Source organism: Cimex lectularius, unplaced genomic scaffold, assembly GCF_000648675.2.
Source record: "Cimex lectularius strain Harlan isolate CLEC.00 unplaced genomic scaffold, Clec_2.1 scaffold153, whole genome shotgun sequence".
In the NCBI taxonomy this organism is placed as follows: Eukaryota; Metazoa; Arthropoda; class Insecta; order Hemiptera; family Cimicidae; genus Cimex; species Cimex lectularius.
Genome location: NW_019392833.1, coordinates 57,750 through 75,359, shown reverse-complemented (window position 1 = coordinate 75,359; position 17,610 = coordinate 57,750). Strand labels below are relative to the sequence as shown.

General features: G+C 33.5%; 2 protein-coding genes and 1 long non-coding RNA gene across 9 annotated transcripts in view; 1 reads left to right on the top strand and 2 right to left on the bottom strand.

The window, feature by feature from the left end:
• LOC106670580 (axin) overlaps positions 1–305 on the bottom strand; it is a 78,690-nt gene extending 78,385 nt beyond the window's left edge. For 4 of the 6 annotated variants that reach the window (XM_014401055.2, XM_024228553.1, XM_014401059.2 and 1 more), the window contains exon 1: positions 24–305. The gene's annotated coding sequence lies outside the window, so the exon portion shown is untranslated. The remainder of the gene's footprint in view (positions 1–23) is intronic. The other 2 variants (XM_014401053.2, XM_014401058.2) reach the window with 1 other exon arrangement.
• A 5,262-nt stretch (positions 306–5,567) lies between these two features.
• LOC106670589 lies at positions 5,568–9,202 on the bottom strand. Of its 2 annotated transcripts, none has more exons than XR_001341096.2 (2): positions 8,913–9,202; positions 5,568–5,927 (listed from the first exon to the last, which is right to left on the bottom strand). It is a non-coding gene; the product is annotated as an uncharacterized LOC106670589 (long non-coding RNA). The 2 variants fall into 2 exon arrangements; XR_002910597.1 differs by lacking the exon at positions 8,913–9,202 and adding an exon at positions 7,128–7,478.
• LOC106670588 (protein yippee-like 5) lies at positions 9,016–17,610 on the top strand. Its single transcript, XM_014401072.2, has 3 exons — positions 9,016–9,253; positions 15,952–16,112; positions 16,183–17,610. The coding sequence occupies exons 2-3, from the start codon at positions 15,952–15,954 to the stop codon at positions 16,379–16,381; spliced, it is 360 nt and encodes a 119-aa protein (XP_014256558.1). The 5' UTR covers positions 9,016–9,253; the 3' UTR covers positions 16,382–17,610.

Below are 17,610 nucleotides of genomic sequence, written 5' to 3'. Positions count from 1 at the left end.
TCCGTCGAAAAATTGCCTCTTACCTTTGAAATACCTGTCCCTTTGATGTCGTTTGATCTCACGGGTAAAATCCTCATAGTACGGGATCGCACTTGATAACATTTTAATTACACGGGAACATCCTCACGATTATCACTGCCGGGCGGCTATCACATCCTCGGAGCCCGTCACGGCCTGATCCGGGCTTTTTTTCTCGCGAAAAGGGAAAATTTATGGGAAATATAAAATAAAACCCGACTACTTTTCGGACATGTTTCGAATCTTTGACTCCAGTCTGCGCCCTGGTGTCGCCCAAACCGACTAGACGAGGCACTTTGAAAATCCGGCCAATTATCACAAACTGCGCGCGCACCTTTTTTGAATACTAGTCCGGCATCTCGTCTTCAAACGGTTTTTCGAAAAAATAACTTCCCTTGAAAAAAAAAAAAAATTAAAATAATACCTAATTTTTTAAAATTAAATTTAATAAAAAATACAAGTTTTTCAACAATGAAGATCTCACGAAATCAATCCTATTAACAATCCTCTTCAACGATTCCCTTTGTTCCTTTTAAATATACCACTTGTTGCTCATAGACTCTTTTATTAAAGCCCCCTGTCGAATCGACCCTAATTTTCAACCACATCAGAACAAACAAAATAACTAAAGAAATCTATACTTTGTTTTTATTATAAGATAAAAGAATTATTACATAAGAATTGTGATAAAGAATTTGGTATTTTATAATTTATTCATTTTCTTGAATCCTTTGGAGTACCACAGGGATCATACTTAGGCCCCTTTCTTTTAACATATTCATTAACGACATTAATTCCTGTTCTTATTAATCCGTTTCTTATTAATTTCCATTAAAAATAACCATTAATTGCCACATGGCCTATTCCCTCCTCATATCAACTACTCCCCTATTAATTTTTGTACTAAAGTAAAAATCTTGGCATTATTGTTAATTCCAAGCATTACCATGTATATTAATTATCAAAAGGTCTGATGATGATGATGATGATGAAAGAACATTAGGAAGTGGGGGTTTATACTGCCCAAGTACTGCAGCTTTTCTGGCTTCTTGTACTATCCTAGTTTCTTAGTTCAGTCTGTCATTTCAATACCATCGATTTGAACGAGTACTAGGTCATTGACTGTTGTTGCTACTATTCTTTTCCCTTTTTTGAGTATTAGTCTGGCACCTCATCTTCAAACAATATTCTAAAAAATAACTTGCTTAGAACAAAAAGATGAATTAAAGCATTTCATTTAACTCTATTTAATAATGTGTGGTGTTTAGTGACCGTTAGTTAATAATTATATGGAGATCGTGAGCTGCGGTCTGATGTGATGAAGGATTTAGAAAAACATTTTCTTTATCGTGCCAACGTTTCGATCTTTATTGAGATCATCTTCAGGGCCTGGGATTCATGAACATTGTTTAAATTTTACAATACATGTAGGATGTGAAAAAAAATGAATTTATAAAATGCCAAAAATTTTAAATTCAATCTACGTATTTGTACTCACTCAAAAATGAGTGATATTTCTGTGAGTACGAATACTTTGATTGAATCTAAAAATTTTGTATAACTTCATTTTTTTCTTTTTTCCACGACCTATGTGTATTTGTAAAATTTAAACAATGTTTATGAATCCCAGGCCCTGAAGATAATCTCAATAAAGATCGAAATGTTGGCCCTATAAAGGAAATGTTTTTCTAAATCCTATGTCACACCAGACTGCACCTCACTATCTCCATATAATCTATTTAATAATAAAGTCCTATTAACAATCCTCTTCAACGATTCCTTTTGTTCCTTTTAAATATACCACTTGTTGCTCATAGACTCTTTTATTAAAGCACCCTGTCGAATTGATTGTTCCCTAATTTTCCACCACATCAGAACAGACTAAATAACTAAAGAAATTATACTTCGTTTTTATTATTATAAGGCAAAAGAATTTTTACATAAAATTTGTGGGAAAGAATTTGGCATTTTACAATTTATTTCTTTTCTTCTTGCATTTGGAGTACCACAGGGATCATACTTAGGCCCCTTTCTATTTGACATCATTAATGATATTAATCCCAGTTCTTATTAATTCCCATTACAATAACCATAATAGTGACTAATTAATAATTAATAATAATTAGAAATTTAATAACAATAGAATAGAAATTTTAGGTTTAATCAAAGGGTTTGTACTCACTCAAAGTGTGTGTTTTCCGTGTAGATGTGTCACTTTTGTGTGTCATGTTGGGAGTGTTGGTGAGATATTAATGTTTTTAATTACCCCCAGTTTACCATTGTCCAATTTTTATTAAATTAATTAAAAGAATTATTAATAGGATTTGTGATAAAGAAGTTGGTATTTTACAATTTATTCGTTTTCTTTGCGTTTCCTTCTCTTGCATCCTTTGGAGTACCACATGGATCATACTTAGGCCCCTTTCTGTTTACTACAATATTAATCCCAGTCCTTATTAATTTCCATTAAAATAACCATTAATACAGATTCCCTATCCCCTCCTCATATCAACTGTTTCCCTAGTAATTTTTGTCCTAAACAAAACATCTTGGCATTATTTTTAAATCCAAGCTTTCATGGCATTACCATGTGATCTCTTATTATCAAAATGAATGATGATGATGATGTTGATGCTGAAAGGAGACTAGGAAGTGAGGGTTTAGGATCTCCAAGTACTGCAGTCTTCTAGCTTCTTGTACTATCCTAGTTATTTAGTTCAGTCTGTCATTTCAGTACCATCGATTTGAAGGAGTACTAGGTCATTGACTGTCGTTGCTACTATTCCTTTCTCTTTTTTGAGTACTAGTCCAGCACCTCGTTTTCAAACAATATTTCAAAAAATAACTTGCCTTNGTCTGTCATTTCAATACCATCGATTTGAACGAGTACTAGGTCATTGACTGTTGTTGCTACTATTCTTTTCCCTTTTTTGAGTATTAGTCTGGCACCTCATCTTCAAACAATATTCTAAAAAATAACTTGCTTAGAACAAAAAGATGAATTAAAGCATTTCATTTAACTCTATTTAATAATGTGTGGTGTTTAGTGACCGTTAGTTAATAATTATATGGAGATCGTGAGCTGCGGTCTGATGTGATGAAGGATTTAGAAAAACATTTTCTTTATCGTGCCAACGTTTCGATCTTTATTGAGATCATCTTCAGGGCCTGGGATTCATGAACATTGTTTAAATTTTACAATACATGTAGGATGTGAAAAAAATGAATTTATAAAATGCCAAAAATTTTAAATTCAATCTACGTATTTGTACTCACTCAAAAATGAGTGATATTTCTGTGAGTACGAATACTTTGATTGAATCTAAAAATTTTGTATAACTTCATTTTTTTCTTTTTTCCACGACCTATGTGTATTTGTAAAATTTAAACAATGTTTATGAATCCCAGGCCCTGAAGATAATCTCAATAAAGATCGAAATGTTGGCCCTATAAAGGAAATGTTTTTCTAAATCCTATGTCACACCAGACTGCACCTCACTATCTCCATATAATCTATTTAATAATAAAGTCCTATTAACAATCCTCTTCAACGATTCCTTTTGTTCCTTTTAAATATACCACTTGTTGCTCATAGACTCTTTTATTAAAGCACCCTGTCGAATTGATTGTTCCCTAATTTTCCACCACATCAGAACAGACTAAATAACTAAAGAAATTATACTTCGTTTTTATTATTATAAGGCAAAAGAATTTTTACATAAAATTTGTGGGAAAGAATTTGGCATTTTACAATTTATTTCTTTTCTTCTTGCATTTGGAGTACCACAGGGATCATACTTAGGCCCCTTTCTATTTGACATCATTAATGATATTAATCCCAGTTCTTATTAATTCCCATTACAATAACCATAATAGTGACTAATTAATAATTAATAATAATTAGAAATTTAATAACAATAGAATAGAAATTTTAGGTTTAATCAAAGGGTTTGTACTCACTCAAAGTGTGTGTTTTCCGTGTAGATGTGTCACTTTTGTGTGTCATGTTGGGAGTGTTGGTGAGATATTAATGTTTTTAATTACCCCCAGTTTACCATTGTCCAATTTTTATTAAATTAATTAAAAGAATTATTAATAGGATTTGTGATAAAGAAGTTGGTATTTTACAATTTATTCGTTTTCTTTGCGTTTCCTTCTCTTGCATCCTTTGGAGTACCACATGGATCATACTTAGGCCCCTTTCTGTTTACTACAATATTAATCCCAGTCCTTATTAATTTCCATTAAAATAACCATTAATACAGATTCCCTATCCCCTCCTCATATCAACTGTTTCCCTAGTAATTTTTGTCCTAAATAAAACATCTTGGCATTATTTTTAAATCCAAGCTTTCATGGCATTACCATGTGATCTCTTATTATCAAAATGAATGATGATGATGATGTTGATGCTGAAAGGAGACTAGGAAGTGAGGGTTTAGGATCTCCAAGTACTGCAGTCTTCTAGCTTCTTGTACTATCCTAGTTATTTAGTTCAGTCTGTCATTTCAGTACCATCGATTTGAAGGAGTACTAGGTCATTGACTGTCGTTGCTACTATTCCTTTCTCTTTTTTGAGTACTAGTCCAGCACCTCGTTTTCAAACAATATTTCAAAAAATAACTTGCCTTAAAAAAATTAAAATAATACGTCATTTAAAAAAAATAATAAATTGAACAAAAAATTCAAGTTTTTCAATAATGAGGATGTCACATAATCATTCCTATTAACAATCCTCTTCAACGAATCCATTTGTTCCTTTTAAATATACCACTTGTGTTCATAGACTCTTTTATTAAAGCACCCTATCGAATGAATTGTTCCCTAATTTTCAACCAAATCAGAAAATACAAAATAAATAACAAAATCTATACTTTATTTTTATTTTAAGACAAAAGAATCATTACATAAAAAAGACAGATTATGCTGAGAAATTAAATTCCGGGATATGATGGTATAGAAGGAAACGAAAGGCTGGTGGCCCTCTCATCGATAGGGCTGGAACCTTGACAAGGCACAGCAGATAGTGTGTTAAAAATTTGCTTGAGAAAGAAAGGCTCAAGCACTGGACCCTTGACTTGCACCTGGTACGAGGCAAGCTGATTCATAATCTCTCAAAAAGGAAGGCCTTCTCTCTCAGCAGGTAAGGTTTGAGGAAAATTATGGGCCTCTATATAGAATACCAAAGAAGATGGGCAAAGCCAAGACAGATATATGCCAACTCTGTCAATAGAAACTTGAGACATTGGCACATATTCTTTGCGAATATGAGGCACTAGCCCATATACGGTATAGCTACTAACCCCAAGAGAAGTGCACAGATAGACACCCAATGAAAGCGCATATTTTTGTGGGGAAATACACACTTTTCACTGTATGGTCTTAACCAAAGTGGTTTCACAATAAATCTACATTGGTCACAGTAGTGTTATGGTCGTTGAACTTACCCCGTAAAAAATAATATGTGTAGCATTAAATAAATCAATAATTTGTTAACAACTAACAAATACATATCTGAAGGAAGTTCATGCAAGGAAAGTAAAACAAAATATAATGTAATTATTTATTAAATACATATTTTTATATCATACAGGAGCAAAAACTTTGTTTACAGCATATTGAACATAGCTGTCAATAGCATCATTTGTTTCAACACTTTTAAGTTTGACTTTATTCCCAGCATTGTAAAATTCTTTATAAATTGGGCTAGCAACGATAAAACTGAGTCCTCTGTTGATTGACCCAATTATTGGATTCGTTATCCTTTTTAAATCCAGCTGTATCGCTCGTTTGACTCTGGTAAAAGCAGTAAATTTTGGCGGGTTTTCACTAAAGGGCTTTTTAGAAAACGTCTGCTGAAGGACTTTTGGGACAGGTAAGGCGTTGCACCTATTCGAGTGCTTCAAAATCTAAAAGAAACAATTGTGTATTCAAGATTTTGTTATTTAATTTAAGAGTTAAGAGTTTGACAATATTGCAGTTTATTATAAGATATATTAAAACAAATACAATTATTTAAATTTTTTGTTAATGTTTGCAGGATGGTAAGCTGTTTTGGTCATTTCCAACCCTGGTCTGCCTAGTTCCACTGTTTCTGCATTTCTATTTCAGTGCTGAAGGTTTATCTTGCATAATGTACTAAGTTCATGAAAATATATACATATTTTGACAACTTTTAAAAATTTTTAATTAATTTATTTGAATTATATTTTGATTCTCAAAAGATTACTTAAAATTCATGATTAATAACAAACCCAGTACTGAAGATATACAGAAAACCACTTGACAGGCAAAGGCTGCAACGGTAGACAGACCAAGATTTGAAAAGGCCATACTTTAATAATACTTAGAATGAAATGACAATAGCATGAGTGGTTAGAGCAGCAGCATATTGAGCCAAAGATTGTGGGTTCAAATCCTGCTTGTGTCACTTGCTTTGTCATCTCAACCAAAACTTTAGATTAAAAGTACAATTAATTAAAATACTTAGAAATTTGAGTTTTACCAAAATTTAACATTATTTTAGTGGCACACGACACGCAAGGATGGCACAATTACACAGAAGACAAACACTTTGAGCCCTGAAGATGATCTCAATAAAAGATCGAAACGTTGGCAAGATAAAGAAAATGTTTTTCTGAAATCTACATCACACCCGACCGCATCTCACGATATCTGAATTATTATTTTAGTAATAAAGCATTAAATTGATTAAAAGTATTTGTATAACTATAGCATACACACTCTCTAATAAAACACCAATGTTTAATTGTAAAGTTTTTCGTATTTTACAATAATGCTAAATGGCAACAGAAATTGTAATTTGATTCTTACTGACCACCTTGGTCTGCCTATCCTCGCTGGCTGGTTTGTCGGACACATTTGGGCATTTTGCCATCTTCAGTGTCTCTGTGTGAAGACATACTGAAGGTGGTGAAAAAGCCAGCAGATTGGCCTATCAATATGATCAGCAATGATCATAGCAGTAATGACCGGTACATCACCCACAGACCACAGAAGGAAATTTCACAAGGCAACATAAACGTTATTTATTCTGGCAATGGTTTAAATTTCAATTCTCACAAAAATTGTTAAACATCTGTACTGACCTCCAAACACATCATGTAAAAAATAAAAATCGCCATCCTCTTATACATGTTTATCTAAGGCTGCACACTGAAGAAGTGGGAAGTAGGAGCACAACTGAGTAATTTGAGTTAGCTCATTACTGTTTAATACTTGGGCCGATAAAGCTTATTTTGATTAGTAACAAATGTCGATTCAGCCGACGAATAATAGATTAATAAAAAAAATGTTCTTAATAATAAATTGCTTTACATTTCATTTCTATTGATAATTTGCTGAGTAACAAATGTTATCTTCAAACTTATTAATAAAAATTGTACCAATTGATTGTACAATCATTGAGTAGTGTATGGCTTTAAAACACTAAACTTTTATGACTAACTTATTTTATTGACTTTATCTGTATTTCCAATGGAAAGATTTATTTAAATAATTGGCAGTATTATAATTAATTTGTCTGGAACAAAAGGAACTAAATTACCATTACATACAAGATTAATCATAGTTTGAAAGATGATTAATAATTTCTTTAACATTTCTTATCAATTATATTCTTACAAATTGCTTGACTAAAACATACCAAGTACAAATAAATTATATATGCATAAGATTTTTTAAACGTCTTTCAATTTTTTTGACTTAAAATTATCTACTTGAACTAAAGAAAAAATATTAAAAAGACAATCCTACCACAAAATAATAAACATGTGGTGATTAGTGACCGTTAATCGATATTTATTTAGAAATCGTGAGATGCGGTCTGGTGTGATGTAGGTTTCAGAAAAACATTTTCTTTATCGTGCCAATGTTTCGATCTTTATTGAGATCATTTTCAGGGCCTGGGATTTACAAACATTGTTTACATATAACAATTACATTTTGGATGTGGAAAAGTGAATTTATACAATGCAAAATATATTTTTTATATATTCAATCAAAAAACACTTTGAGTGAGTAGAAATACTTTGATTGAATGTATAAAAAATATATTTTGCATTGTATAAATTCACTTTTCCACATCCAAAATGTAATTGTTATATATAAACAATGTTTGTAAATCTCAGGCCCTGAAGATGACCTCAATAAAGATCGAAATGTTGGCACGATAAAGAAAATGTTTTTCTGAAACCTACATCACACCAGTCCGCACCTCACGATTTCTAAATTAAAAAAAATAAAAATAAAAATAAAAATAAATAAACATTGTTGTTGCTTAGTTTTGACTTTACATCTACAGTATAATTATTTACATAAAAAAATTTTTGCAAGTCAGGCTCCAAATGCTAAAATCAACCTATACACCTTTTACTTCTTGGACACTCTCCCAATTAAATGGTTTAGCCACTTCCTCAACCAGAAACACCCCATCAAAGAAAATCTCTTTACTCCTCATCACACACATACTTCTCGTAGTATGGGGAAGAGCTAACTATTTTCATTCCTACACGCTCTCTATATGGAGCCTAGGAATTGCACTCTTCAACTAGGTGGGACACAGAACAACCTTTCTCTGCCGGATACATACTTAGGCGTTGGCCTAAAAGGAACTGCTCCTGTGCCAACCTCGCATGCCCTATTCTTATTCGGCGAGGATGACCCTTCTTCTACAAATCAGATACTCCGAGGGCTACTTATTATTGTTTTGTATGTTGTGTTATATGCTTTATTATTGACATTATAAATATTTTACTATGTTTACCAAACTAAATTTATTTCTAAGATAGATGTACACGTAAGGGGGCTTAAAGTATATGTACCTTTAAAATAAATAATTATGTACATTTTTAAATAATTGTTTAGATCTGTACCTTTTTTTTCCACAACACCATACCAAAAGTATCGAATCGAGTATCGAAAAGTCTCGAATCCAATAATGCATCGAAATGTTTTCCTCATCCTCAAATCGATGTGAAAACATCTGTGCAGGAACGTCGAAGTGATACTGAATAGTGAATAGACAGCTGTAAAGTTGTATCTAATGGCCTAATGCTACTCAGACGCGTATCACTGATGAAGAGACCGTTTCATCTGGCATCAGTGCACGTCGTCTGCATCATCAGGCAGGGCATCGAGGCATAAATCTTGCTGCTGCTCTGTCAGAATCGTTCGGCCCTGGAAAGGCCAAGCTGAACAGTAACCTTTGCATGAGGTAAATAAATATGTATTTTCCTCGTTTACTCTTTGCCTCTAAACTGTTAAAATTGTCCGATTTGATGACAAATTTGTTGAACAATTGTAAAACGCGTGTTGGGTAAATAATACAGATGTGATCATCACCTGCGCAAGGGTACTGATGTACCCTTGAAGACTGTACAGAATATTAGCAGAATCTAAATAAGTCAAAAATCTTTGTATTCAAATACAGAGGCAACTTGTTAAAAATCTGTACAGTTCTGTCAAGGGTGAGTGCAACGTTATTCACAATTAGAAATGCGGTATGACCTCATCCTCCATGAACAAACACTCCGAAGAAAGGTCATCTGCCATCAAGATTCGCTTTGGTGTTTAGTTGGTTCTAGCTCAAAATCAAATTTGTGCTTCGGTTGCTTGCGCTCATCGTTCAGACATAAAGAAGAAATGTCACAGTTGAACAACACCTTGTTTAAATTTGCAACTCCAGGGCTGTTGAGGGGCGGATATTGAGATGTGCACTATTTAGACAAGTTGAACAGGATTTAACAATTCACAAGCTTTTCAGGCTACTGTGTTCTCTACATGACACATTTTCACTCACATAAAATAAATAATACTAGATATGTCACATAGCCACTTTTTTCTTGATGATAATGATAATAATATGGGGGTTGGTTCAGAGAGGTTGATGTTTTGTAACTTGTAAAATAAAGTTTTAAACCCTAGTTGTGATATTAATAAATGTAATAAATTTTAGGCTTATATTCTTCTGCTGCTTATTTTTCTTTTTTCTTTTCAATTGAAGGGTCCAGTGGAAAAATGATGAGGTTCCATTTTTTCCATCATTTGAGAAACACTAAATTTAAAGTTTCATGACTACTGGTGAAATAGATTCTTTTTTGATGTTTGATTTAATGATTGTAATAAATTTAGAGTTCTTTCTGAGTAATTCTCATGATCCAAAAACCATTAAACCCTCATTTCGAACCCAGGAAGGAATAAGAAAATACTATGATTATGAAATTTTATTATTAATTTCAAAGATGAACAGACAAGTGAAACGAAAATTCTGAAATATCTATGGTCAAAATTTTAGATTAATTATTGTAAAAACAAAACTGAAAAAGTTAAAAAGCTCTAAGCTAAAAAGTTTTACGTTGCTCATCGTCTACCTCATAATCAAAATAAACATCATCCTGAGTTTCTGTGGCAGTTCTATTTGTGACCAAATTATTGTAAAACCTCCTGGCAACTTTGTTGGTGAGAAACTTTTTCAGGTGTTGCAAGTCATTATATTTTTCCAAATTAATGGAAGGGGCCCATTGTAGGAGTTACAAGGCTGCTGTTTTGGTGCGGGGTTCTTCCCCATTTTTTTGTCTTTGTGGCACCCACAACACGTGCTTGTTATAAGCTCCACAGAATGAAGTCCGGTGGCGTATATACTGTGGTGTGTAAGAGATATCTTCAAACATCGAATCGTTCTTGTGGGGATGGGACATTTCGGTTTGTACATCGGTACTAAGTAATTCGTCCACGATTTGAAAAATTCCCTCTTACAATCAATAACAGTGAATGTTAGGGTTTGCATCTGCTCGGACCAATCACATCCCTCCATCCTTGAAGCATATCTACATAGGATTTTTGATCAGGCCACGGATGGGAAAGAAAACTTTTACACACTATATTCTCCCTTTTTCTGTTGCGAGATGGTGAAGGAATCGCAGAACTGTATAATTTTTATTTTGCTCTGCACATGAGTCACAAAAAATTATAAGCGTTCTGACTGAATTTCTGAGGAATTTTTAAATACCAGAGAGATGGATCCTCATCGTTCTTCCTTAGGCGCACAGAAGTCCCATAGTTCTTCCACTGTGCCGCCCATTTTAAACACGATTTGTAGTGGAATCTAATTGTTTTTCCCTAGCCACATTTGGCGGGTTAATAGTTAATGTCACAAGCCAACAGATGCTGGTGAAATCTCGGTTCTGCCAAAAAATGGATCCTCATCGTTTTTCCACAGTGCCCTTCAATTGTATCTTACTTTATTATAATTTTTTATTGTATATTTTTAGACTTATTCAGAAGGAGTAGGTTTTTTTTTTTTATAAATAACAATACAAAACTGTATATGTAGGTTTTTCAAATTAAATTAACCCTTTTACAAATCAATTTTACCCTTTTGCAAATTAAAATCACTCTTTTGGGCTTGGGTTTACAGAACGGTTGCTCGATGTGTCCCACTTAATTGAAGGGTGCCATTCCTTGGCTCTATATAGAGAGCGTGTAGGAATGCTGCCCGATACGAGTATTGTGCTTGAGCACAGTAGCGAGTATTTAGGTTCCCTATTCCAATTTTTGGAGGAGACGTTTGTTTTATTGTACGCAGTACTGATAGATATCTCATTTTCAGTTCCATTTTGTGTATATTGTGACAATGTATTTATTTGGATGAATGGATAGTGTGAGAACGCCGATGATGGAATATTAAGAACCAACTGACGTTCAGTTAGTTTATTTATAAATTATTGTAGAGAGTGATGGAGGGATATCAAGTACTCCACCACCCTCTGAGTGAACGGTATGTATTGGGTTGGTGCAAAATTAATGCAAGTTTTGAAAATTTGTTTTATTTTTGCAGGTGTTTGTCATGTAAACAAAGATAAATTCTCAAATCTAATATATGGATTACAATAAATACTTTTAAATGTTATCTTTTTTACAAAATGTTTTAGTTTATATTGAATTTTATAAGAGTGAGAACCTGTGAAATTAAAGATGTCCAAACACCGAATTTATTTGTACGAATTTAAACTTTGACAAAGTGCGGCCCAAACTGTGTGTAACATCAATAGAGTTTAGGGGAGGGAAGCATTGAATGTAAACATGGTGCAGCGATGGTTTAAGAAATTTCGTCTTGGATATTTTGATCTCGAAGACAGAGAAAGTTGCATTAGGCCTTCTGTTGTAGATGATGACTAACTCACAACATTGATTGAAGAAAATTCATGTAAGACAACACAGGAAATTATGGAAGAGCGTAGTGTCGACCTCTCAACCATTGTTTGACATCGATATATATTGGTAAAGAAGCTCGACAAGAGGGTACCACTCAAACTAACCGAAGCCCAAAGAAATCTGAAATTTGCATGTCTCTTCTGTTGCGCCATCAAAATGATTCATTTCTTGATCAAATCATCACGCAAGAAATGGATTCTATATGATAACAGGAGGCGTACAGGTCAGTGGTTGGAAGGATGAAGTGCCAAAACACTCCCCAAAAACAAATCAGCACCCAAAAAAGGTTTGGTGGTGTACTGCTGGGGTTGTTGACTTTAATTTCCTGAATAATGGTCAAACTATCACAGCAGAGAAATATTGACAAACTGCACAGGAAACTGCAATGTCATGTCAGGCCACATGTCACAATGCCAACCCTACAGAAACTTAAGGGCTATAAACTTAAGGGGTGGACTTATTGCACCCTCCCTATTCACTCGACCTCTCGCCTGCAAGCTTCCACTTTTTGATCGCTTCTTGAGGGATAACATTTCTAGAGAATGTGGTGAACCGCAAACACCTTCCATGTCTTTGTTGTGAGTCGAAATAAAAAATTTTATGCCAGCAGAATAAAAGCGCTTATTACATGCTGGAAAAGATGTGTAGATTGTGATGGAAAATATTTCAAATAAATTTTCTTTATTTTATACCTCCTCTCACGATATACTACAACAACGTTCCTATCCCCAAATCCGACTGCGTTCTCTACCTTGGGTTCCACCTAGACTCACGACTAACGTGGAATCAACATACACGACTGACACGACAAAACCTAAACAGACGATATGGTCTACTGCACAGTTATTTGTTTAGGACGACAGTCTAAACTATCGACAAAAAACAAACTTACAATTTACAAAACACTACTACAACTGATTTGGACGTACGGAATAGAACTGTGGGGAACCGCTAAACCTTCCAATATCCAACATCTCTAATCCTTTCAATCTAAAGTTCTCAGATCCATTGTAAATGCTCCTTATTATGTCTCAAATGCTACCCTCCACAACGACCTTCAAATTCCTTATATCCAAAAATTTATTCCCCAAAAATTTACCAAGTTTCACAAAAAACTCTCCCACCATCCAAATAGTCTTGCCCAAGCCCTGTCCGATAGAACCCATCCCTACAACTCCATAAGGTGTCTTAAGAGGAAATGGCCCCGCGACCTCCTTTCCGAGTAAACTGTAAAAAAAACATAAACAAAGTGAAGAGGGAGGATAACATTGATTATTTTCTCCCCTCAATGTAAATAGTTGTACATAAGTTCATGTATCTGCAAATTACATATTGTAAATAATAATTACAGATTGTAATAAAAATAAATATAAATAATAATCTTTATCGCGCTAACGTTTCAATCTTTTATTGAGATCATCTTCAGGGCTCAAAGTGTTTGTCTTCTGTGTAATTGTGCCATCCTTGCGTGTCGTGTTGAGTGTATATATATTTTATAAAAATTAAAAATAGTTTTGACTTCATTTTCCAATTATGAATTATTTTTGAACCAGTCCAATAAATAGGAAAAAATGTATTTAGGAATGAATGAGAGTATGAATGGATTTAGGAACAGATTGTGTTGGGGGCTGCAATGACGTATGATGTTGTTAGCATCCAGAAAGAACCCTACCTTGGTGGCTGCATGGATAAGACCCGAGGTATGACTGTACACTACCAACACCCGGGTTGGTGATTTTTGAGGCTGCCTGAAATTTATTGTCAATTACAAAAACTGCAATTGCTGGCGGATTGCAAGAAGTCATAGGCTCAACTCTGTAAACATGTGTATGAATGTACATCTGTGTGCAGAATTGAGCTTATATAAACTAGTAACCAGTAAAGACACTCATTTGCAAATCAATTGCACCCTTTTGAAGATTAATTTCACACTTGACACTTTTGCAAATTAAATTTACTAGTTTGTGTATCAACATCACTCTTTTGCAAATTAACTTGACTCACTTTTTTAATTTAATCGTGAGGTACGGTCTGGTGTGACGTAGGTTTAGAAAAACATTTTCTTTTCATCGTGCCATCTTTTTGAGATCATCTTCAAGGCCCGGGATTTTTAAATAACGATTGAAACGTTGGCACGATAAAGAAAATGTTTTTCTAAAACCTACATCACACGAGATTGCACCTCACGATCTCCAAATAATCATTAACTAATGGTCCCTAAACACCACATATTTATTTATTTTTTATGAGGGTATCTAAATACGAGGTTATTTGAACCCTTGGAGTGCCGGTGGAAAAAAAAGAGAGAAGAAAGAAAAAATCAAATGCAGGGCTGCTGGATTTGAACCCAGGACCCTTACTTTATAGGGATGTGCAGTGTCAATGCCTAAACGGTTATGCAGCAAGCGAAGCCCCCATTTTGCATATCATATTTACCCCTTTCAAATTAAGTTAAGTTCACTTTTGTACATATCAAATTCACTCTTTTGCAAAGTATTTCTACATATATGTAATTCTTTAATTCTTTATCTCTTCTATGCTCCTCTCCTCATGATGCTCCCTGAAGTGAAGAAAAAGAAAAAGAATGAAAAATATAATATAGGCTTGCACTAACATTTAAAGCAGGACTGGTGATTTGGTTGATTAGTGTTGTAAACCTTCTGGTTTGTGCGACTCACTGATCTTCATAAAGAAAAAGTATTTTTCATTGAGAAGCTCATAAAGGAAACATAAACTTCAGAAGCAGAAATGTCATAATGTATAAACATTACTAACGTACTGGCAATCAGAGATTGCAATCCTGCATGATAAAAGACATTGGTCAGATGTACATGCATTTGTATTTGAAATGTATTATTGTGATTGGTGTTTTATTCTTAATAATTACCATTCAATTCAAATTTTCTCATGTAGATTATAGTTTAGTTATATAGAGAAGAATAAAAAAAAGAGAAAAAAAAAGGAAACTGGAGCTTTATGTGTAACCTCAGAAATATTAGAATGAGTATTTTTTTAAATTTTATTTTCATTCCAAGTTGTTGGGTATTAACCAAGCTTCTGTAGGTATTGTTGATTAATTTTTGGGGTAGAGATGGGTCAAAATTTCCAGAAGTGATTGTGGGAATCGAACCCACTTCTGTTTGGTCTAAGAGCCGAGAGTCTGACCAGTTAATCAGCTTACTAATCATCTACCACAGTTCCCAGTGTATGATTACTTAATATATTATTAAAGAAATTAATTAAGGAAATACATGAAGGCAATTTCACCTAGTGACTTTTTCTCATTCTATACTAAGTGAAGAATATTGTAAAATGTCTAAGATTGCGTATGAGAGGCATATTCTGCTTCATTTTGATCGACTGGTACTGGATGATTCAGATTGAGGCATTACATAAACAATTTATAGCTTAATTTACTGTGATATCTACATGCTGCCACAGATTTTCTTATGGATGGGAGTTGGTACTGTTTTGTTATATAGACTTATATATTAAAATTAAACAGAATATTGTAAGGGAACAATGTCTCATATAATATTAATTTAATTGTTATTCTAGTTTTCCATTTAATATACATGTGTTGCAGGCTATTTTCTTATTATCTAAATCACTGTTAGCTAAATTTTTACATTGTCATTTGTTCTATATTTTTTTCTAATAGGTTCTTTACTTACAAGTCTGTTTCTCTGTTGTTTCCAGATGGGTAGAATATTTCTAGAACATCTAGGTGGAGCCAGGCTGTTCTCCTGCGCATCCTGTGATGCCAACTTGACCAACAGGGGCGAGCTGATCAGCACAAGATTCACAGGAGCGACAGGGCGGGCTTTCCTTTTTAACAAAGTGGTCAACATTAAATGCAGGTAAGTCGCGTGATGAATACTCCCGCTCAGTTCGTCGATAAATGACCTCTTTTCTCTTGTGTCTGTGCAGCAAGGTTCAAGACAGAGTCATGCTTACCGGAAGACATATGGTAAGGGATGTCTCTTGCAAAAATTGCAGTGCCAAGCTTGGCTGGATATATGAATTTGCGACAGAAGAAAATCAAAGGTATAAGGAAGGGCGAGTCATTCTCGAGAGGGCCCTCATCACAGAAAGCGATGGCATAGACGAAAGGATACACGATGATTGAAAGAGTCATCCTCCAAGTTGGGTACTAAAGCCAAAAAAACAAACAAAAAAACTGAAATTTTGATATGGGACAAACAAGGTGCTCAGGGGTTTCTTGTTTTTAACTAGTGTCTTCTTTTCTTACAGCATAAATTACTTTTCTAAAAATTATGTTAAAAATAATATGACTGAATTTATAGATGTAAGCTGTAAAGAAACGTTCTTCTTTTGTGTTTCGGTTTTGTATTTGTATATTATTTTTAATTTCCAAACAGTGGGAATTTTTTTTAATACAAATATAACGATTTTCTCTCAAGAAGAGAAAAACATCAGTACAGGTTTTTTTGTTTTTTTTTTAAATTATATTTCATAACTTAATTTATTTCCGTCCTAATTACAATGAGCTTGTGATCATCAAATGAAAATAAATCAAATAATGATGTTTTTCCTTTCTTTCATTGAAAAATTGTACATAGTCTTAGAGATTAATAAAAATTATTAATAACAAAATTAATTTGTAAAAGTGTTCAATTCATGCTCTGTAAATAGTGTCCCTTGCGTCAGAATGATTTCAACTGTATGTAATTATGTATATTAAGATGTATATTGTTTTATTTAAAGAATATTTTTGCCCCCAGATTTATTTATGTAAATAATTTTTTTTTTGACAGCCTATGCTCAGAATGATCAAGTACTCGAAGGTAAACTATAAGGCATTAGATTAATTTTTATGCAGTCAAACTGTTCAGCATCAACTGGGAGTACAGTACCTTCATTGATGTTCATGCGAAGTTTTGAAAACATTTCATTGTGACCATGAAGAAATCAATTATCTATTGAACAAATGCCGTCTTTAAGCATTGCCCTTGTTTTTATTTATATTTTTTTTACTCTTGATCGGTCAAGTGTAAAATTATGTTATGACCCCTCATCCATTAGAAGTTGACTAAACATCATGTTTTTTAGACAGCAGCAAATTGCAGAAGCCTGGATAAAAGTAAGTAATGTTATGAGGGAAAGCTGGGTTTCAACATGGTGTATAAAATATAGATGACGACTTTTCCAATTTTTTAATTTAAAATTCACGAAATATGAAAGTTTAATTAATGTTGATAAGAATACCATGTAGACTGTGTTAATCCTAATCCGAGTTTCAAGACAGAAAGGAATTGATTAATTTTTCATAGTTTACCTTCTGCAATAAAGTGAGAATATGTATGTTGTAGAGTGAAATAAAGAAATGATGTCAAA